The sequence below is a fragment of the Eschrichtius robustus genome, chromosome 6 (assembly GCF_028021215.1).
Source record: "Eschrichtius robustus isolate mEscRob2 chromosome 6, mEscRob2.pri, whole genome shotgun sequence".
NCBI classification, from domain to species: Eukaryota; Metazoa; Chordata; class Mammalia; order Artiodactyla; family Eschrichtiidae; genus Eschrichtius; species Eschrichtius robustus.
In genome coordinates this window covers 2,025,227-2,048,381 of record NC_090829.1, presented here as the reverse complement: position 1 = coordinate 2,048,381, position 23,155 = coordinate 2,025,227, and the positions used below count along the sequence as shown (strand labels likewise).

General features: G+C 35.8%; 1 protein-coding gene across 2 annotated transcripts in view; it reads right to left on the bottom strand.

Annotated features, from left to right (window-relative positions):
- TOP2B (DNA topoisomerase II beta) overlaps positions 1-23,155 on the bottom strand; it is a 68,621-nt gene that overhangs the window by 26,391 nt on the left and 19,075 nt on the right. The window contains exons 2-15 of one of the 2 annotated variants that reach the window (XM_068545821.1): positions 19,179-19,349; positions 18,206-18,296; positions 16,807-16,870; positions 11,511-11,656; positions 10,564-10,661; positions 9,636-9,848; positions 6,070-6,243; positions 4,534-4,635; positions 4,314-4,451; positions 2,291-2,429; positions 1,818-1,975; positions 1,560-1,685; positions 517-627; positions 325-430 (exon numbers count right to left, since the gene is read on the bottom strand). In XM_068545821.1, coding sequence (XP_068401922.1) covers positions 325-430; positions 517-627; positions 1,560-1,685; positions 1,818-1,975; positions 2,291-2,429; positions 4,314-4,451; positions 4,534-4,635; positions 6,070-6,243; positions 9,636-9,848; positions 10,564-10,661; positions 11,511-11,656; positions 16,807-16,870; positions 18,206-18,296; positions 19,179-19,349 — 1,837 coding nt within the window. The remainder of the gene's footprint in view (positions 1-324; positions 431-516; positions 628-1,559; positions 1,686-1,817; positions 1,976-2,290; positions 2,430-4,313; positions 4,452-4,533; positions 4,636-6,069; positions 6,244-9,635; positions 9,849-10,563; positions 10,662-11,510; positions 11,657-16,806; positions 16,871-18,205; positions 18,297-19,178; positions 19,350-23,155) is intronic. The other variant, XM_068545822.1, reaches the window with a different exon arrangement.

Here is a 23,155-nt window from a genome sequence, read left to right as displayed (position 1 = left end):
AAAAAAATTCTCTTAGAGATACATACTAAAGTAGTATAGAAATAATTAATGCCTGGAAGTTACTTCAAACTAATGGGGTGGCAATGACGAGTTCAGATGAAACAAGATTGTCTGCAAAACGGTGACTGTTTAAGAACACAGGAAGCCCATTATACTACTCTCTCTACTTACATAAAATCTTCCCTAACAATTCTTTAAAACTCAGCCATAGCTGTTTCTGAAAGCTAAAAGAGACAAACTTTCAAAATATTTTACAATGCTCTCATAAAAATAAATTTACGTCAGTAGTAACTTCACAAAATTTAAGTGTTTTAGAAAACAAACCTTTGTAGTATTTTATTTTCCAGGCTTTCTGGTTTTCTATATGTTTTTTCCACTCATCAAATTCAGGAATACTATAGAAGGAAAGTTCCTGCTTATTTTTGCTAGCCTTAAATGAATAATAAAAAAAAAAAAATTAGTTTTTCTGCTACTGTTTAAGACAACAGTATAAAAATATATTAATGTAAATAGTACCTTTACAATAGGCGTAATGAACTCTTCAAGAAAACCATGCTTCAAAAGTGATGGCCAATTGTGATGGATGAAATTAATAAGCAGGCCTTTTATGTGAGAACCATCTTGATCCTAAATAAATGTTAGTAAAGAGTGCTATAATAATTTATGAAATATAATTACTTACAAAACCAAATTTTTAGATGTATGAATGCAGCAATGAGGCAAAATTCCATTCAAATTTTACAACTGTGCTTTACAAAACATTCTTTGGATGATCACAGTCAAGAATTTTTTTCTTAAAATTCAAATAAAGAACATAGCTAAGTGACAGACTAAATCTTTCTGTCATTAAATATGCTACCATTATCTTTTTTATAGTTTGCCCAGATTTCACTAAAAGAATGATTTAAAGATGGAAATTAATGAAACAGCGTTATAATGCTACTTCACTGGAAGGAGAAATCCATGGAGTACAGGTATTCACAAGTCTTAACATAAAAACTGATAAATTTCTGCTTAAAACTATACAGCAGCTTCTCATTGAAGATTTTCTCTAGAAATGCTTTCAATTAGAGGATGTAAGAGACAAGCAGTTGGATGCATGTGGAATTCTTCCTTTTCAATTTTCTACTTCTTTCCTAATTACTGCCATTTCACTATTCAGGTCCTCCAATTTTTTTGTGCATCCCAAATTATGCCATCATATACGAATATATTAGCCATTATCCTATTGATTAATCTTTCTTGTAAATTTCACCATTTCCTTCCTGCTTATAGATAGGTGGGCTTCAACCCCATAATACTACACAGTGTGTTCTACTCTTCCTATACTTGTTGCATTTAAAAATATTTTTAAAATACCTAACCAAAGAGGTGGTTACCATAAATTAGATAATGTAGAATGTGCTTCACACAAACTGTGCCATTAAACAATATCTTCCCCCTGGATGTAAATACAATCACTTCCACGTCTACTATCTTGGGACAAATCTCATGAAACAAGTAACAAAAGGACATTCTGAAAAAGATATGTTTTAATATGTGGCAACTTTTAAACCAACCTGATCAGTCATAATCATAATCTTCCCATAGCGTAAGGTTTTCAGCGATTCTGCATCATCATAACTTTTCTTGTATTGTAGACCAACTATCTTAATGATATTGTTTATTTCTGCGTTCTCCATGATCTGTGCAAACATGAAAAGGACGGAAAGTGTTTCAGAGTGTCTCCAGAGACAGAAGGTGAGCTGCAGGGACGCACAAAGCTCACAGTGCCAGCAAGGCACTCAAGTGCCGCGGGCACGGGCGCAGATACGCACCTGCTTGTGAGAGGCCTCCCGCACGTTGAGGATCTTGCCCCTGAGGGGGAAGACCCCGTACCTGTCCCTCCCAATCACGCCCAGTCCGGACACGGCCAGCGACTTAGCAGAGTCCCCTTCCGTCAGTATCAGCGTGCACTCCAGGGAGTGCCTGCCACCTGGGGGCAGAGGACACACATTCCAAAGTTCTCGAGTCCGCCCACGAGAGCCCGGAGCCAAGAGACTGATGATAGCAGTGACCACGGAGGGCTGTAAGAGCATCTTACACCATGCTCAGGGTAACTTAAAAATTAAGTGCATTTTATGGAACTCCTGCCCCCCGAAAATTAGTAATCAGTGGTACATATAGCAATTTTAGTGAAGTAAAACCATACTCTGAACATAGAACCCTATGCTCTATATGTGGAAAGTTACAACAGTCTCTCACTGAATAAACACAAACTTAAAATCTAAAAAAAAAAATCTGAACTTACCAGCATCATTAGCATCATCCAGTTTGGGAATACCTTTGATTTTACTGTACTTTACTGATGAACACTTCTTGTTCAGCTGCGTCTGAGCCTTAAATTTCACCCAGTTCAGGATACTTTCCACAATGCCACAGTTAGAGGCCTAAAAATCAAAGAGTAATAATATACAAGCAAGCCAGAAGTTTATACACTTAGCTAAAATTAGTGTAATACTTGGAATCTGTGCAGTTATAAGGCAAAACAATAGTAGTGATGATAATAATTGTGATATATGCTGGTAAATATTATTCTAACTACAGTAAAACTAACTCAGGCAGCTATTCACAATGACCTATTGTACTGAAATGTAAACACATGAAAAAAGGCCAACTTTACTACATATGAAAAAAGTTCTATTACAATAAACTGCATAAGAAATATACATAGCTTTTGTTACAAGTTAGTTTTGTGAAAATTAACACAGTAAAAGCTGATCCACCTATGAATTTACTACCTGGGAAATTTTAGACACTGACATTTTTGATGTCCCTCAACACAAAAATGTGAATCTTGAATTCCCTATGACAAAGAAATATTAACAAGAAGGGAACATTAGGATAAACTCAAGATCTTAGGGGAAATTCCCTGGTGGTCCAGTGGTTGGGACTCTGTGCTTCCACTGCAGGGGGCACAGGTTCAACCCCTGGTCGGGGAACTAAGATCCCACGTGCCTCATGAAGTGGCCAAAAAAACAAAAACAAAACAAAACAAAAAAAACCCTTATGAATAGTCCTTATTTTTTAAAAGTTTGGTACTGAGGATTTCAACATTACATATATGTGTCATTCTGCAGTGAATTAACGTGTGACAAGATGTCAAACCTCCCCCCAACCTCCCCACAAGAAAAAGTAAAGCGCCTCCAAAAGTTGGAGTTATTTATTTTTCATCAACCTGGGTAGTTTGATTTTAGGTGTATGAAATAGTTTTCTGGAATGTTTCAGATATAAAAAGAAGTGAACTATGTTGTCAAATCTAAACTTTCTCTGCCAAAAATGAAAATGTGTAAAATCTAAAATCAAATTACAACTGTTAATGAGGGCAGAAATTTGGGCTATCATTAACACTGGGTCATCTGTATTCAGAATTCATTATGATTAGACCCAACAGTACTATTCTATAGGCCTTTAACTAAAACCTAAAAACAACTTTTGTTTTTCTTTGTGAGACCCTACCTTTGAAATTCCAATACCAGAATTTGATAAAAATATTATTTCTACTGCAATTACATGATACTCCTTCAAAAAACTATAAACTTCCAAAGAGGAGGGGCTGTAATTTATTCATCTTTACATTCCCAGGGCAAACATATTTAAAGGCACTTTAGATATGATCATTTAATATATGTTTGATGGTCCTGGTGAACAAGAGAACTGAGGCAAATCTTGCTGATACATAAGAGGCTATGAGAAGTTATTAGCAGCCACAAGGCTCAGTTATAAATAGAAGATTTATTATTTATTTATACTCTCACCTTGTTTCAGAAAAGTTAAGGCAGCCTAAATAAATATGCACAAAGTAAAATGAAATTTTAAAATATGTAGAATATGGTAAATTTTATGTTATGTATATGTTACCACAATTAAAAAAAAAAAACTACATAAAGGTAAAAATCAGTATATGAATTTGAAATAAGTAGAAAAGATGAAATCAGGAGTCCTATAAGGACCTGTACACTTTTTAGAGGCAAATCTGTCTTTATAAAGGACAATGCGAAGCTAAAAACACAATTAGTTACATGAGTCCCCACTTTAATGCTTGGCAAAATAATCGACTGCTTTATGAAACAGTGTCTATCTACCCTTTGAAGTTGTCAGAATCAAGCATATTAGTTTTTAGTATAAGTATGCCTGTACCCACAATTAATATAAGAAATTAATCTGATTAGAATGATTTAGAATAATTAGGATAAATAAATCAAGAAAACTACTTAATCAACTCTCAATAAAAAAAACAAAAAACACTGAAAAATAATACAGATTTTACTCACTGCTTTAAAAAACTTTTCTGACAGTTGGCATTTGGATCCAAAACTTTTGGGCTGCAAAGTCATGTTTTCCTTAGTCTGAGAATCAAAAGTTGGATTTTCGATAAGGCAGTTAATAAAAACCCATATATGGTTTTTTACCTGTTGAAAACATATCAAAAAAGGTCAATATCAGAACTGATATTATTTAATAATTCAACAGAATATATAAAACATCACTTACTTGAAATGGTTTCACTGACACACCAGCTTTGTTCTTTTTCTTAACTACTTCAATCAGTTTACCAACAACTTGGTCTACTACATAATCCACATGCCGTCCACCCTAAAGATGGAAAAAAAATAGAATCCAAAATCTTCTATAGTTAAGGTAGCAAAATAGTTACATATTCATTTTTTTCTAGAATGAGCATTGACTCTTCACCACAACTTTGTGAATTCAGTATGACTATATTATTAACCTTATTTTCCAAAGAGTTAAATAAGATGAGTCTCAGAATGCCAGAGTTGGGATTTAAAAAATAAAGTCTTTTTGGCCATAGAGCCAATTAGCAACTCCATAAAACTCCATACAAAGTGAAAGCAATCGAATAAAAAGAAACATGGAAGTTGGCCTGGTGGTGGCAGTTGACACTCACAAGACTGACACTTAGGGACCGTGGCAGCCAGTGACAGTTGTCCATTCAATATCCATTCTCTCCTTCTACCTTACTGACAAACCCAAATTTGTTTGTTTTTAACTGGCAACATGCCCAATTAAAAATATCCACCAATCTAGACTCCCTTGCAGCTAGAGGTAGCCACTTGACCCAGTTCTAGCCAGAGATGCTAGCAGAGGTCTACTGGATGGGGCTTCCAGAAAAATTATTGCATTCTTGATCAAAGGGGAGAGGCTCTTGTTGGCATGTGCATTTGCCCAAACTCATTCTCTCTCCCTAGAACTTGGAAGGGTGCAGCATGAGAACGAAAGCCAAATGCTAAGGGTGGCAGAAGAGAAAGCCAGGAAGAGCATAGGTCCCTGATGACACTCTGGAGACACAGAACCAGACTAACACTGCCTACCACCAGTCCCCAGTCATACGAGGAAGAATAAAACCTTTACATGTTTACAAGCCACTGTATACTAGGTTTCTGTTACACATAAAAAAATGCAATCATATCTGATACAGATTTCTGTTGACTAGAGAAAGTGATGCTAGATTATAAAAAAACAGAAAACAATAAAAAAAATAAGTTCAAACTTGAACAAGAGTGACAAAGTGACAGATCACTGCTTTAGCTTATTCTAAAATACACACTTGTAGTGCCTAATATTTTACTATGGTCAATGGATAAATGCTTATAGATGAGAAGAATTTCATTTGATTTGGAAATTTAAAAGCCTACAGAAAAGGGTTCAAACTCCTCAGAATGGCAGATAGCGCATTTCACAATCTGACACCAAAACAGACTCATGCCCTATTATTTGTTCTTTTACACTCAAAACTCAGAGAACACAGAATAAGGAATTTGTTATCATTCTAAATGTCATAAAATATAAATGTATTCAATTATAAACACTAATCATATAAACTTATTTCTCAATGGATGTTTCAACTGTAAGACAGCTGTTTCATAGAAAATAAGCTTTTCATAAGTCAATTTTGATTTCACAAAAGCAGATTTGGGTTTTTTGTTGTTGTTTTTGTTGTTTATCTTATTGTCTTTAATGACGCACTGTTCTACCACTGACTTGGAAACAAAGAATTAGTGTACTTACTTTTGTTGTTGCAATGCTATTTACAAAGCTGATTTGCTGGAATCCTTTTTCACTCAGTGTGAGACAAACATCCCATCTTTCATTTGCAAGTTCATGAATAACTTTTAGGGCCACTCCAGTTTCATCCAACTTGTCTTTCACATAAAGATCTACATAACTGCGAAATCCATTTACCTAATAATTTGGAAAACAAAAACAAGAAACAATTTCTCTCCTACTGGCAGCTGAACTAGGTGAATGCCAACAGGTACTCACACTCTCATTTCCGCTCATTCACAACACCTCTCAATCTGCAGATCCCAATCTTATTCTACTCCTTGATTTCTGCCCTTTAAAAAGGAATTCATTTCCGTATGTACTTGACAAAGAGAGGTTATGAAGGGACAGCTGGACAGGTAAATTATTATAAAATCTTTCAAAAGTTTAAATTTTTAAAATGACCAAGTAGACCTCCAGTTTGAGTTGACATGTAGAAGACAAAGAAGGAGAAGTTTTCTTCTCCCTTACAAGAAAACAGCTGGTCAGGTGACAAATTTTTTATGTATCTTCAAAAGCTTGAGATCACAGGACAGCTGGCCATCCTAAGTCTGTAGGGAGACACAGAACCTAAGCCTTTTGCTTACCTGGGACCAAAGCTACTTGGTTATATAAGCCCACAGGAGCCTTAAGCCAGAGCTTCTGACGAACTGCTATAGGACACGTGTGGACTGGTGTGAGTGTGTGAGAACTTGAGGGTTGTGGTCAAAGGGTTCCTACTCTTTCCCAGGAAACGTAGAGCAGGTTTTCACAGGGCAGATCAGAGAGAATATAGAACAAGTTCCCCCCATGGGGCCAGCTGGGGGAGAAGAGCAGCCACTGGGAATCCCACCCAGACCCCCAGACCCATCTCCCTTATCAAAAAGAAAAACAAACAACAACAACAGCAAAAACCCCCTTAATCCACAGGGGGAAGGGCACTGCCAGAAAGCCGTGGTGAAGTATCACTGCAGCTGGGGTGAAGTAATTCTGCCCCGGGCCACCCCACCTCACCCCCATCTCATTTAAGTTTACATTTTTAAAAGACTTATTCTGTAGGGCAGGGAGCCTAAAGGATACTGAATGAGAACACTGGCGGTTACCTGCTGCAACTAGGGCAAGAGAACAGAGGACAAAGGGACAATCCCCACCTCCAGCGGAGGGGCAGACACTCTTGTGAATGCCAGACCCCTGAGACACGGGCTCACTGTGCGCTCTGAAGCCGGAGCCTTAGTCACACGTGGGGGTCTCCACAACCTACAACCGGGCTAGCAGGTCTCCGATAACAACAGTGGTTCTCAGCTGGGAGAGCTACACGAGACAGACCCTCCTTGAGGGGCAGCTCCAAGGGAAGGCCCAAAGCGAAGAGAAGGGACAAAAAACAATCTGAAGTATCTGGTGTCCATAGCAACAACAGACTGCAAACACGGCCCGGTCCCTGTCCAGATCAACATAAACCCTCACACTAGAGCCTAGGTACTCCATATCTACTACCCTATACAACATAGCTGATTTTCAGCAGAATCTTACAAGGCATGCCAAAAGGCAAGAAAAAAGTCTGAAAAGACAAAGCAATCATCAGAACCAGACTTAGATGTGTCACAGGTGTTTTAACTATCAGATAAGACATTTAAAATAACTATGGCTAATCTGTTAAAGTCTCTAGTGGAAAAGGCAGACTATGCAACTTCAGCAGAGAGACAGAAGCTTTAAGAATGAATCAATTGGAAATCCTAGAAATCAAACACAGTAGAAGACAAGAAGAATGCCTTTGGCAGGCTCAGCAAAAGACTTGAAACAGTAAAGGAAAGAGATCAATGAACTTGAAAATAGAGCAATAGAAATTAAACAAAGTAAAACACAAAGAGAAAACAGAGTGAATAAAGCAGAGCAAAACGTCCAAGAGCTTGGGACCCTACAATATATGCATAATTGGAACACCAAAAGGAAAAGAAAGAAAAGCATGTAAGAAATATTTGAAGAAATAACAGCCAAAAATTTTCCAAAATTAGTGACAGACACCAAACAATAGATCCAAGAAACTCAGAAAACACCAAACAGAGTAAGTACCAAAAAAACCAAAAACCACCACCAAAAAAAACAACCAACAACAAAAAAACCCATATATATATATATATACCTAAGCATAGCATACTCAAAAACCAAAGACGAATAGAAAATCTTCAAGGCAGCCAGAGGAAAAACAAACACTTTACCAACAGAGGAAGAAGGATATGAACTACAGTAGAAACCATGCAAGCAAGAAGACAACAGAGTGACATTTTTGAAGTATTGAAAAAATTAAACTATCAACCCATAATTCTACATTCAGTGAAACTCTGTATCCTTTGGAGTGAAGGAAAAGAAGGACTCTCTCAGACAAACATAAACTGAGGGAATCTATTGCCAGCAGACCTATTCGACAGAAAATAAATATTAAAGGAAAATCTCCAGGCAGAAGGAATATGATTAAGATCAAAAACTTAGATCCACACCAAGAAATTAACAGCATTGGAAATGGAATAAATGAAGGTAAAATATAACTCTTTATTGTATTTTTAATTGCTCTAAAAGATAACTGACTGCTTAAAGCATTAACAACAACATCACTCGTTGTGGAAACATTTCTGCCATCATTTTTTCAAATACTTCTTCCACCTCATTCTCTTTCTTCTTCTGTTTATAGCACATGTAAAAGTGAAATGTATGATGTACTGTTATAAAGTCCTTCCACTACAAATGGGATACACGCACCCCTATGTTCACAGCAGCACTATTCACAACAGCAAGACATGGAAACAAGTCCATCGACAGGTGAATGGATAAAGAAGATGTGGTACATGTATACAATAGAATACTACTCAGCCATAAGGAATAATGAAATACTGCCATTTGCAGCAACGTGGATGGCCCTAGAGATTATCATAAAAGTGAAGTCAGACAGAGAAAGACAAATATATGATATCACTTATATGTGGAATCTAAAAAGATGCTACAAACGAACATATTTACAAAACAGAAACAGACTCACAGACTTAGAGAACGAACTTGTGGTTACTGGCAGGGGAAAGGTGGAGGGAGGGATAGTTAGGGAGTTTGGGATTGACGTGTACACACTTCTGTATTTAAAATAGAATGCCTTTCCATGAAAAACTAAAGTCCTTTCACTACACATGAAGTGATAAATTATTTGAAGGTGGACTCAAATCATTTACAAATGTGTATTATAAACCCTAGGGCAACCACTAAAAACGTTTTAAAAACAGGTATAATAATAAGTAAATAGAGGAGATAAAATGGAATCATAAAATAAAAAAGCTCAATTAAAACCAGAGAAGGCAGGATACAGGGAAATACGAAACAAACAACAAATACAATGGATAAATAGCAAGATGGTAAATTTTAATCCAAATGTATCAATAATCACTTTAAATGTGAATCACCTAAACACACTGGTTAAAAGAGATTAACAGATTAGATTTAAAAAGCAAGATCTAACTATAAGCTGTCTACGAATTAACAAAGCATTAACTATTTTAGAAGACACTTACAGGCAATTTCTTTCCATTAAACATAACCTTGACTCCTTTGCATGAACCAGCCAAATCGTAAGCTCTTCTGGTCATGAGAGCCACAATGTCCTTGTCAAGTTTCTCCATCTTAAACTTGGACAGATCTGGTTGGAATGTTATGCATGTGTAATCTTCACCATCAAAATGTTTAATTTTGGCTTCAGCAGTCTTCATCATATTATTCATCCATGTCTTTAAAAGAAAAAATATTCAAATGTTTCTATGCTTCTATATTTGATAATACATAAAGACTCAGCTAATGAGATAACACTCATTTACCACAACTATATCCGTTTTCCAGCTTCACAACAAACCAAATTCTTCAAACTGATATTATAAATGAAAAAATTTTAAATACTACTATTATAACTTCATGCTGAAAATAAGCAAAATAAACTGCACAACATTATACATTGTTAGTTAAACATCTTTCAAATTCTTCAACATGACCATATAGAATTTTACAAAAATAAAAAGGTATGATGCTTTTCCTGACAAAACTATTTTAGCTTACATAAAATTTCAAACTATTTTCAAAGGTCTACAAAAGTGAAATATGAAATTTTGAAATGTAAATTTGATGAATCAACAAGGAATTTTTCAAACATGCTAAGCGGATGTATTTCAATCTGCCTATGAGGGTCAGGACATTTTCCCTATTGCTTAAATAGGTTAAAGGAAAAGTCTGTTAAGTAAAGCGTTTGTTTTAAAGGAATAGGAGAAAGATAGGTTTATGTAAAATATCCCAGGCATTCTGAAGTCTTTTTACTCTGATTACTTGCTTAATGCTTTAAAAAAAGTTATATAGGTATCATTGCAATTTACCTAAGGTCTATTATCTTGGCAAAGCAACAAACACGATTATTAAAAAAAAAAAAAAAAAGAATTAGGCACATTTCTATCATACCTGCTTAAAACTATGTTTGTATTCTTTGCAAGCAGTTTCTACTGTAAACTTTGTACTGAAAATATTACAAAGTTTTGCACCATAACCATTGCGACCACCTGTAAAAAACAATTAAATGTGAAAGGTTTAATGAAAATGATTTTAAAGAAACTTTGTTAACTCACCTACCATACAGCAGGTCTGTTGCAAAACAGTTTCCACTTATTGAAATAATCAATTGATGATAATGCAAAGTATATTTAGATTTTTCATTTAAAGAAAAATACAATTAAGATTTAGCACATATAGTAAAATTAAAATATGCATTTTGTAGATTCATTATCTTCATCACAACTTCAAAAACATTAAGCTTTGTATCTCCTATGATTCAGTAAGTCTATGTATGAAATCTGAGCTTTCTATCAAAGTTACTTCTCTATTACAAAATTTTAATCTATATAACTTCCTAGAGCCTTGGTTTTCGGAAAAAAAAGTATCAATCTACTTAGGAAATGTAAATAAGTAGAAAAACATCTGGTTTTGGTCAAAGCACTTCCAACTCTATTCATAGAGTCTAGACTTTCAATCTTGACCCTCTTAAGGAAATCAGTTTAAAAGCAATTTAATTGATACCAAAAGACATGGTGCTTATGTAAAAACAAATTCACATAAACAGGAATCATACACGTCTTATTTTCATCAGGACTCTAATTCAAAACCCAAACCGTTAGCCAGGTTAGAGCTCCAGGAGTTCTAGCAGAAGTCAGCGTACTACGAGAGTTAAGTCTCTATCAGACTATAACCAAGAAAACAATTAAACATGATAGTTTTTTATATATTAATTCTGAAAAGGATTTTCTCATAATAAAACTATACAGATTTCCTTTTCTGTAATATTTTATATAGAAAGAGTAAGAGAGGGCAATATTTTTCAATAAAAATTCTGATCAGCCTAAATCAGACTTTACCTGTTACTTTTTTCTCATCATCGTCATAGTTACTGGATGTTAAAAGCTGTCCAAAAATTAATGCAGGAACATAAACTTTCTCTACTTTGTGTTCTACTACCGGAATGCCTTTCCCATTATTCCAGATGCTTATAATGTTAGATTCACTGTAAATAAATAAGCAGAGTTTAGAGCTTAAAATAGTTGTAAGCTATATCAATTAATTTACATCAAAAGTAATGTAACCCAGAATAAACCTGAGTTTGCCAGCCATTACCAATTGGGAGACACTCACTCGTCTTCCAAGAAAATACTTGCTGAGGACGCACATGAGTCATAACTCAAATTAGGATCACTAAGATCTGCAGGTAATACTGCAAAATTTCTCAGGAAAAGAAACTCTTCTCAGTAGTAAAAGCAGTGAAGCTTTTATAAGAAGCCAGCTATCAATTTCATTTTCTTTTCACACATATTAGCCATGATCTTCCTGCTTCACCCTGCCAGTCAACTACCTGTGAACCCGGGCTCTGCAGGGCCAGTGTCCAGGGCCATTTTTATTTCCTACCTGACTGCTGAGCAGGGCAGACAGAAAAGGAAAAACAGCCTGAAATGTACTCCATTCTCCGCCTAAATGTTACAGGGTTGTTTGTATTGTGGCAGTCATTGTTATAAACTAACTTTAATGGTTTTAAAATATGTTAAGTATTACCTATTTTAGGTCTTTTAGGTTTTTCAATCACAAAACCATCTATTTTAGTCCTAAATGGTATGGAGTAGAGGTTCCTACAGTTAACAGCAACTTGACGTAGGCCATGGCCCTGATGGAAAATTTTGCCTACCCTATTGTTTCAGGGTAGTATACGATGCCTTTACCCACTTAGCCAAATGTGCAAAGAAACACAGCTTCACTGAGAATTACCTTAAAAAGCTACCATTTGCCAATCTGATTCACAATTATTCTTAGACACACTGTTTCACTCACACACATAGCTTAATCTCTCTAGAGTTACTAGAAGTAGTTATTACAACTAAAAAAAAAAAATGTTATAAAAGCCAAAATGAAAATCAAAGATCCAAGAGGAAATTAATTTTTAAAAGTTTAAGAAAAAGAAACTAAAAAATAACTTAACACATCATCTTCTTTCTCTCGCTCTACAATACAGGTTCAACTCTCCGAATCGCGGAGACTCAAATTTTGATATCATTTTTATTCATATCTCCTGATCATTCTCTAAGTCGTTTAGTCATCAAGACATTAATTTGTTCTATTAGATTCATTTCAGCAGTATCTGACCTTCCTTCATTCCAAATGCCAGTATAGGAGTCTAAATTAGCATCACCTTAAATACTGTTACTGCAACACTGCTAAAAAACAGAGCTAGCCACTCCCCTTAACTATATTCTGATACCACAGCTCTCCTCACACTACTGTTTGCTCCAGAACACATCAGTAGTTTAAGTGTCTTCTATTGCATGTTCCAGGCCCATTATCCATATCCTTACTTAGAGTCAAACTGAACTACCACTATTCTGCAACATGCATGCTATTTTCCTGCAGGTCAGTTTTATTACTTGTCCACGTTCATTCCCAATTCTTCCATTTCTTTGTTTATTGGTCTTTCCCTTGCCTATACTACCTTTTCCCTCTTTGTCTAGCCAAATTTTACCTGAACTTCAAGGATCAATTTACGACTTCAGTTCTCCCACAAGCCTTTTACCCAGCCTAAAACGATGTTTCCCAACCCTCCTTATATTGAAACTTGCAAAAAAATCTAAAGTATTTAAGGGGGACCTCAGGACATAATTAGGTTAGCTCACTTGTGGGTAAACACTCTCTACAGAATACACAGCTGAATATTTAAGTATGTAATGGTTTCAAATTAGCTACTGTACTTTACCTTGTGTGTCCTAAATGCAGATGTCAAAATAGTGGGCCTTAGAAACAAGGGCCGTGTATTGCATTACTTTTTTAGACTTCCAAATAGTTCCTAGCTTGGGCTTAAAACCTGTAACTTATTAAGCACCTTTTTTTTTTTTTTTTTTTTACAAGACACTTCATGGAGTTTAAAACTATAGAGAAGAATTCTGAAGGAAATGAAGAAAGACAATGCATGGAAAATTACAGATACTAAACATCTCAGAATGACACAAAAAGTCAACAAACTCATGAGAAAACCCTTAAAATTTCTTCATCCTACTTAGTATATGTGGTACTATAATTAAAATAAGGCACTTTGTAAATGCGTTATCTTCATCACAGTTTCAAAAAATGAGGCTTGATATCAAGTACATTCTATAAGCCAGTATGAGTATGAAACTGAAATTTTCTATCAAAGTCACCTATTACAAAATTTCAATCTATTTCACTTCCTGGATCTGGTACTTATTTCTATAATCTCTAAACAATGATTCAGAATTCTATAACTATATTCTTTGCTCCATCAATAATCTTCACAGAAGTATTAAGAAAAAGAATGATGTCCTTGAATAAGCTATAAATAAAGTTTTGAAATAATTAAAGCTAACGAGAAACCTGGAAAACAATCTACACATCCAATATTCATTAGCTGGAAAGACGTTAAACAATGATGACATACTGACATAATAAAATACTTAGGAACATTAAAAAGAATTAAGTAGATCTACATAAGTTAATAAAGAAGGCTGCCCACAGTACGTCAAATAAAAATTGAAAGATACAAAATAGTATACAGAAGGCGATTTTTTAAAAATGTATACATATATGTACATATATTTCAGTATGAGTGTGTATTATTTTTTGAAAGCTACAGCTTTAAGAGTTTCAACCCTGAATAAATAAGAATACTTAAGCTAGAGAAACAGAACTCTGATTAATGTGCTTTCCACGGTTATTTGATTTTAATCAAATAGATGCCAACAAATAAGTTGTTTCAATAACAACTAATCATTATGTTATACTATTTAATGGGTTTTAAGCTCCCCTGTAAGAAGTTGCTTCAAATTTTCTTTCTAGAATTGCTGTCCAAATTCTGCATGGCATCCCTTGCTAATCCATTCCTACTTTTTTGTTGTTTGTTTTTTTTTGTTTTACAACCGTGGCTGTTTACTTAAATTTTATTCCCACGTCACAGAGTATTATCAAAAGAGGAATAAGAGCTAAACTGTGCTGTGTATCCTCTACACTTAACCCATTAACTATCAAAATGTAACCTCTCTTTTACACAAAGAGTTCATGTACACACATGCACAAAGAAAAATAAAATCTGCTATACAAAAATGTTAAAAAGAATGAAACCCAAAGAATATAAAAAATGGACAGCAGAGAAAAATGGGTCAATAAAATAAACAGCCTAACAGCACTTTTCCCCATCTGAATTCTGCTTTAAAATGACTTCTTAATTTAGAAATCTAACTTAAGCAAAAATTGCATCACTGAAATAAAATTGATTTTAATAAAAGTAGCATGAATTCTGTAATATATGTAGTAAAGGAAAAACATAAGGAATGATTTTATGGGAGAATATTCACAAAAGTCAAAATGTTATTGTTAAAATTAACAAATAAAATATAAGGATCAGCAACATGTCCCAAAATGGTTGTCTGTTGCCAATTTTAAGTATGTGTGTGTATAAAATATATATTTTAATTAAAAGCAGGAGAAAGATTCAAGAGTCTCATCAATAATTTATAAACAAAAGTAAAATAGGAAAGGAGAGGTGAAAAATATACTACCTTCACCCTTTTTTCCTTGGAATAGTCGACTATGAATTTTTGTTTTATATACATATTTTATATGAAATAAAAGAACTTTCCAGCAGAAGCAGTTAAAATGACTTAGAGATAAATAAGAAAAAAGAAACTGTTATCTGATTGCCATTAAGAACCAAATAAATTTAGTTATAATTCTATGACACTCTTATACTCACACAAAAATGTCTGCTGAATGAAAAGGGAGTTAGAAAGAGGGCAATAAAGGCACTAGTTACATAGAATTACTTTGTCCCAAATCTGTAATAAACTTCAAGTAAAGCCTGCCACCAAGAGTCATTATTTGGTCTACAGAGCTGTTTTATAGCTCACTTCTTGATCACTTTGTTATGATGGGGTTCTATCTAATCTTTTTTTTTTAAGTCCACATTGTTGGATCAATGTGGTCAAAACAATTAAGATAAAAGAACCAAATATCGTAACCATGTTCACCATGAATGTATTTAAGAAAAGGCCTTCTTCCTTAGTTTTCAGAGTCTTTCAGTTCTGATTTTTAAAAAAGCTTAAAGATATCAAAAATTCAACATCTATTACTCCTTACTAGCTCTCCTAAAACATAATAAATGATACCATTTTTAACTGATAATTTCCTAAATATGGAAGAAAAGAAATCCTGGCAGCCAAAATTTCCTTTTAAATGTCTGCCTAAGTTGCAACTTGTAAGTGTCCTGTACATCTTACCATACAGAGTCTCAAGAATTTATCTGTTATAGAAATGATGCAAATGAAAAACAAATAAAAAAAGAAAGGAAGAAAAAGAAAAACCAAGAACTTCAACAGTATAGTTATGTGGTAATATTTTCATATAAGATACAGTCAACTTCATGGTATAACCAAATATAAATTATATTTTTATTATATCATTTATCTTAACCATGTCCTTAAAATTAGATTACTGACAGTAAGGCTATAACTGAATTATTCAACTTTCATGTTAAAGAAAAACCTTAAAATCATGCTAAGTTACTAATTATAAAGGATAAATGTAACATAATATCTCACAAAAGCATACTGGTGAAAAACAGGATAAAGTTTTAAGTTAGAAATACTTTATTATTTTCACTCCCCCTCAGTCCTCCAAAAAAAAAAAATCACTGTAGTGATCAGCTGAACACCTGGTATATATATTCTATAATACCAGCAGTTCCCAATTTACAAATGTTATAAATGGAAAAGTCCAAATGTTGGTTATGAAAAAGTAAATTTAACCCATAATATAACTGGAATAGTACTAACAATAGCCCATAGCCTTGAGTACCAAAGCAAAAATAAGAAAAGATTGATTATACAAGCAGCTGAAACAGTATCCACAGCATCAGAGGGAGAAAAATGGTCTCCAAGCGCTCCCATAAGGAAGTACTGAATACTTTGGAGAAAAAGATCATGAATGACAGAGGAAACTATAAGAGGGTAGCATTCTGGCCAAAAGAGGCAAAAATAACAAGGTCTCAAGCAACAAGAAACTCAAGAGTACTAACTGTATGCATTATTCCTTTGAGGAATGTTCAAAGTTGAACATCTGAATAAAACAACTTAGCATAAAAAATTAAACTTGAAATATACTTACGGATCAATAGAAACTTTAATACAGGTCATGTTCTTATCCCTCTGTTTATTGTCAGCTGCATTAACTACAAAATTAAATATTTTGATAAGTAATAAAATATATTAAAAGTTATAATAAATAAACATACAAGGGCATACATAAATAAACATCAGCTACATGTGCATCACTGCTTAATATAAACATTTACATATGGTAATAGTTAATGAAAATAATACTGCTAACTTCTAATACAAAATCTTATTTTCCAAATAATATTCTTAAATTTTATATCACACCAAATTACAGTTATGTCTTCTACCACAAAACGGGGGGGGGGGGGGGATGATTCTATGATATATAAAAACAAATTAAGTAAAAACAAACATCTGCAGTTTACAATCCCCTATCCAGGTCTAAGAGTAAAATATCGGGTTTAACTATATTTTATCTTGGCAACACATAACTACTTTCTCTTGCTCTCCTTCAATAAACTAGTGATTTTATAGACAGATTGAGCTGAAACCAGTTATTTCTGAATTAGAAAGGCACTCTTTAGCATCCTTAGAAATCAAAATTTTAAATCCTATGAACTATAACTGATAATACTTGCATACATTAACCACAGCTTCAGTGGTTAGCCAGCTGTCAAACTGAACTTCAATCACAGAAGGAATATGCTCCTGATAAACACTGTGTAACCTAAAAGTAAAACTGGCGGATAGTTGGGAGACAAGAGTGAAAAGTACAAAACGTAAGTAACCAGTGTTACTCTCCTATCCTTTTCCCAAAGACCAAAAGAAGCTTCAAGAGACCTAAACAAACCTGGTAGGAAACCTCGGGTGGCACTGATGAGTCTCTATAGCAACTCCTTGGCTAAAAACGTTTCCAAAGTGCAAGCCTGCCCTAGGAGTCAATTAGGTATCCACACTTTGTTGCAATTTAACTAATCATGTGATTTGGAAAGGACAGAGGTATTTGGAACAATGGTTGTTAAACCTAGTTGCCCAATAGAAATACCTAATGTGTTGGTGAAAAACCCATTTTTATGTGTCTCAACTCAAACCGACTGAATCTGCAAGATCAGGCCCTGAAATCTATATTTTTAACGTGCCCTCCCCTGTTGACTGGGATGTGAGCAGCCCCGAGACAACTGCACATACAGGACCATAAAATGACCCTGGGATTATTGATCAAATACGACACATGCGTTTTACAGATGAACAAACCGAAACACAAAGACATGATGTCTAGAGATATGAACATATTACAGCAGGTAATACAGATTTTCTGAAGAACATTTATACTCAGCATAAAAACCAGAGATATGCCTTTAAAATTTATAAGTCTGGCTTTACATATATAGGGACATTATAATGATATCAATAGAAACAGACGCATTAAATCTTAAGCAAGTACTCACCCAAAATTTCATCAAAGATCTTGTACAAACCCGGCACAAAGGTAACCTCTCTGCAATTCATTCCTACGTCTTCATCATACACCCACATGAGCTGCATTGAGAGAAAAGTTCAAAAGAACTTATGGAGTAAAAAATATTTAACATCAATTTTACAAAGCATAAACCCATATTTGTCATTTAGTCTGTAAATACTTAGATCTTCAAAGGAGAAAAACATACTACTTCAGCTGCAGTCAACCTCGCTGTATTCATCTTCAATTTAAATAGCCTCAAAATTGAGAAACTGTTCATTTTGTATCAAGTCTGTATTCTTACTCATACATAAAGTCAGCTTTAATATAAGGCACCAAAAATTGCTGGAAACAGTATTTAAATAAAATAGGAAAAAAATTATGTTTACTTTACACTTTTACTTCACACATTATATTTTTCTGTAGTATAAGTAGCACAGAGTAAAACAGTATGAATGCAGCATGATTTTGGAGTCAGAGACACCTAGCTTTGAATCCCAGCTCTCACTAGTTGAGAGGTCTGAGCAAGTTACTTAAATTATTTAAACTTCAGTGTCCTCATTTATAAAATGGAGATAATAGTACCTGCTTCACAAAACTGCTAGAAAAAAACTGCTATGCGTAAACCAAGTCCATAGTAGGCATTAAACAATAGTCATCAATGTGTATATATAACTTCTAGAATTTAAAATAAACCACAGCATGAACTTCAGAACTTTTAAAAAGTTCACATAGCACCATTTTACTGTATACTTCTCTATACTCTATACTTCTCAGATAGTTTTTAGCTCCCAGTTTTTTAAATTTCTAGTGAAAAATTAAGACATTTCTACCTCTTAGATCTCTCTCCCTACTTTCTGTCATTACCAGAGACATGAAATTGTGTACTCACAGAGCATATACTTACAAAATTGTATTAAAAAGTAGAAATACATCTAATTTCAGTAAAATTTAATAATTACCTGTGTCAATGGCTCCACTGACCCAATGTACGTATCAGGACGAAGGAGAATATGTTCAAGTTGTGTCTTTTTCTGATACACTCTCTCGACAGACAACTTCTTTGAAGGATCATTTTTGTTTGCAGTTTCTGACTCTTCTTTTTTTGCAGCATTGTTCTGATCAAAAAGAGTCTAAAATTAACCAAAAAATCAAATTTAAATAACCTACCAAGGGGTAAACTAAAATGTATATGGACACATAACATAGGTTTTCTCTTTAACAACAAAATTATCTTTCAGGCTCTGATTTTTATGTTCTAAAGAGAACACAGGTCTATTTACTGAAAATCTAGTACCTTTTATAATATAGTGTGAAACTGCAGTTTTGACTGAGCCCAAAACGTAGCTATATATAGTCACCAGAATAGCTAGAACAGCCTACAACTATTCAATCAAGAAATAAATATTGGAAGAGCTTCAAGATGGCAGAAGAGTAAGACGTGGAGATCACCTTCCTCCCCACAAATACATCAGAAATACATCTACATGTGGAACAACTCCTACAGAACACCTACTGAACGCTGGCAGAAGACCTCAGATCTCCCAAAAGGCAAGAAACTCCCCACGTACCTGGGTAGGGCAAAAGGAAAAAGAAAAAACAGAGACAAAAGAATAAGGACGGGACCTGCACCAGTGGGAGGGAGCTGTGAAGGAGGAAAGGTTTCCACACACTAGGAAGCCCCTTTGCGGACGGACACTGCGGGTGGCGGAGGGGGCGCTTCAGAGCCACGGAGGAGAGCGCAGCAACAGGGGTGTGGAGGGCAAAGCGGAGAGATTCCCGCACAGAGGATCGGTGCCAACCAGCGCTCACCAGCCCAAGAGGCTTGTCTGCTCACCCGCCGGGGCGAGCAGGGGCTGGGAGCTGAGGCTCGAGCTTCGGAGGGCAGATCCCAGGGAGAGGACTGGGGCTGGCTGCATGAACACAGCCTGAACGGGGCTAGTGTGCCACAGCTAGCTGGGAGGGAGTCGGGGAAAAAGTCTGGAGCTGCCGAAGAGGCAAGAGACCATTGTTCTGGGGTGCGCGAGGAGAGGGGATTCAGAGCGCCGCCTAAACGAGCTACAGAGACAGGCGCAAGCTGCAGCTATCAGCGCAGACCCCAGAGACGGGCATGAGACGCTAAGGCTGCTGCTGCCACCACCAAGAAGCCTGTGTGCAAGCTCAGGTCACTATCCACACCTCCCCTCCCGGGAGCCTGTGCAGCCTGCCACTGCGACGGTCCCGTGATCCAGGGACAACTTCCCCGGGAGAACGCACGGCGCGCCTCAGGCTGCCACAACATCACGCCGGCCTCTGCCACCGCAGGCTCACCCCGCATCCGTACCCCTCCCTCCCCCAAGCCTGAGTGAGCCAGAGCCCCCGAGTCAGCTGCTCCTTTAACCCCGTCCTGTCTGGGCGAAGAACAGACCACCCTCAGGTGACCTACATGCAGAGGCAGGGCCAAATCCAAAGCTGAACCCCCGGAGCTGTGCAAACAAAGAAGAGAAAGGGAAATCTCTCCCAGCAGCCTGAGGAGCAGCAGATTAAATCTCCACAATCAACTTGATCTACCCTGCATCTCTGGAATACCTGAACAGACAACGAATCATCCCAAATTGAGGTGGTGGACTTTGGGAGCAACAATACATATATTTTTTTTCTTTTTCTCTTTTTGTGAGTGTGTATGTGCCTGCTTCTGTGTGTAATTTTGTCTGTATAAGCTTTGCTTTTACCATTTGTCCTGGGGTTCTGTCTGTCGGTTTTTTTGTTTTTGTTTTTTTGAGTATAGTTTTTAGTGCTTGTTATCATTGGTGAATTTGCTTTTTTGGTTTGGTTGCTCTCTTCTTTCTTTTTTATTACTTTTTATTACTTTTTAAATTTTTTTATTTTTAATAATTATTTTTTATTTTTTATTTTAATAACTTTATTTTTTTCTTTCTTTTTTTCTTTTTTTCTCCCTTTTATTCTGAGCTGTGTGGATGACAGGGTCTTGGTGCTCTGGCCGGGTGTCAGGCCTCTGTCTCTGAGGTGGGAGAGCCGAGTTCAGGACATTGGTCCGCCAGAGACCTCCCAGCTCCACATAATATCAAACGGTGAAAATCTCCAGAGATCTCCATCTCAACGCCAAGACCCAGCTCCACTCAATGACCAGCAAGCTACAGTGCTGGACACCCTATGCCAAACAACTAGCAAGACAGGAAAACAACAACACCCATTAGCAGAGAGGCTGTCTAAAATCATAATAAGGTCACAGACATCGCAAACACACCACCAGATGCGGACCTGCCCACCAGAAAGACAAGATCCAGCCTCATCCACCAGAACACAGGCACTAGTCCCCTCCACCAGGAAGCCTACACAGCCCACTGAACCAACCTTAAACACTAGGGGCAGACACAAAAAACAACGGGAAATACTAACCTGCAGCCTGTGAAAAGGAGATCCCAAACACAGTAAGTTAAGCAAAATGAGAAGACAGAGAAACACACAGCAGATGAAGGAGCAAGGTAAAAACCCACCAGACCAAACAAATGAAGAGGAAATAGCAGACTACCTAAAAAAGAATTCAGAATAATAATAGTAAAGATGATCCAAAATCTTGGAAATAGAAGGGAGGAAATACAAGAAACATTTAACAAGGACCTAGAAGAACTAAAGAGCAAACAAACAATGATGAACAACACAATAAATGAAATTTAAAATTCTCTAGAAGGAATCAATAGCAGAATAACTGAGGCAGAAGAATGGATAAGTGACCTGGAAGATAAAATAGTGGAAATAACTACTGCAGAGCAGAATAAAGAAAAAAGAATGAAAAGAATTAAGGACAGTCTCGGAGACCTCTGGGACAACATTCAACGCACCAACATTCGAATTACAGGGATCCCAGAAGAAGAAGAGAAAAAGAAAGGGACTGAGAAAATATTTGAAGAGATTATAGTTGAAAACTACCCTAATATGGGAAAAGAAATAGTTACTCAATTCCAGGAAGCACAGAGAGTCCCATACAGGATAAATCCAAGGAGAAACATGCCAAGACACACATTAATCAAACTACCAGAAATTAAATACAAAGAAAAAAACATTAAAAGCAGCAAGGGAAAAACAACAAATAACATACAAGGGAATCCCCATAAGGTTAACAGCTGATCTTTCAGCAGAAACTCTGCAAGCCTGAAGGGAGTGGCAGGACATATTTAAAGTGATGAAAGGGAAAAACCTTCAACCAAGATCACTCTACCCAGCAAGGATCTCATTCAGGTTCTACGGAGAAATTAAAAGTTTTACAGACAAGCAAAAGCTAAGAGAATTCAGCACCACCAAACCAACTCTACAACAAATGCTAAAGGAACTTCTCTAGGCAGGAAACACAAGAGAAGGAAAAGACCTACAATAACAAACCCAAAACAATTAAGAAAATCGTAATAGGAACATACATATCGAAAATTACCTTTAAAGTAAATGGATTAAATGCTCCAACCAAAAGACATAGACTGGCTGAATGGATACAAAAACAAGACCCATATATATGCTGTCTACAAGAGACCCACTTCAGACTTAGGGACACATACAGACTGAAAGTGAGGGGATGGAAAAAGATATTCCATGCAAATGGAAATCAAAAGAAAGCTGGAGTAGCAATTCTCGTATCAGACAAAATAGACTTTAAAACAAACACTATTACAAGAGACAAAGAAGGACACTACATAATGATCAAGGGATCAATCCAAGAAGATATAACAATTGTAGACATTTATGCACCCAACATAGGAGCACCTCAATACATAAGGCAAATGCTAACAGCCATAAAAGGGGAAATCGACAGTAACACAATCATAGTAGGGGACTTTAACACCCCACTTTCACCAATGGACAGATCAGATCATTCAAAATGAAAATAAATAAGGAAACAGAAGCTTTCAATGATACATTAAACAAGATGGACTTAACTGATATTTAT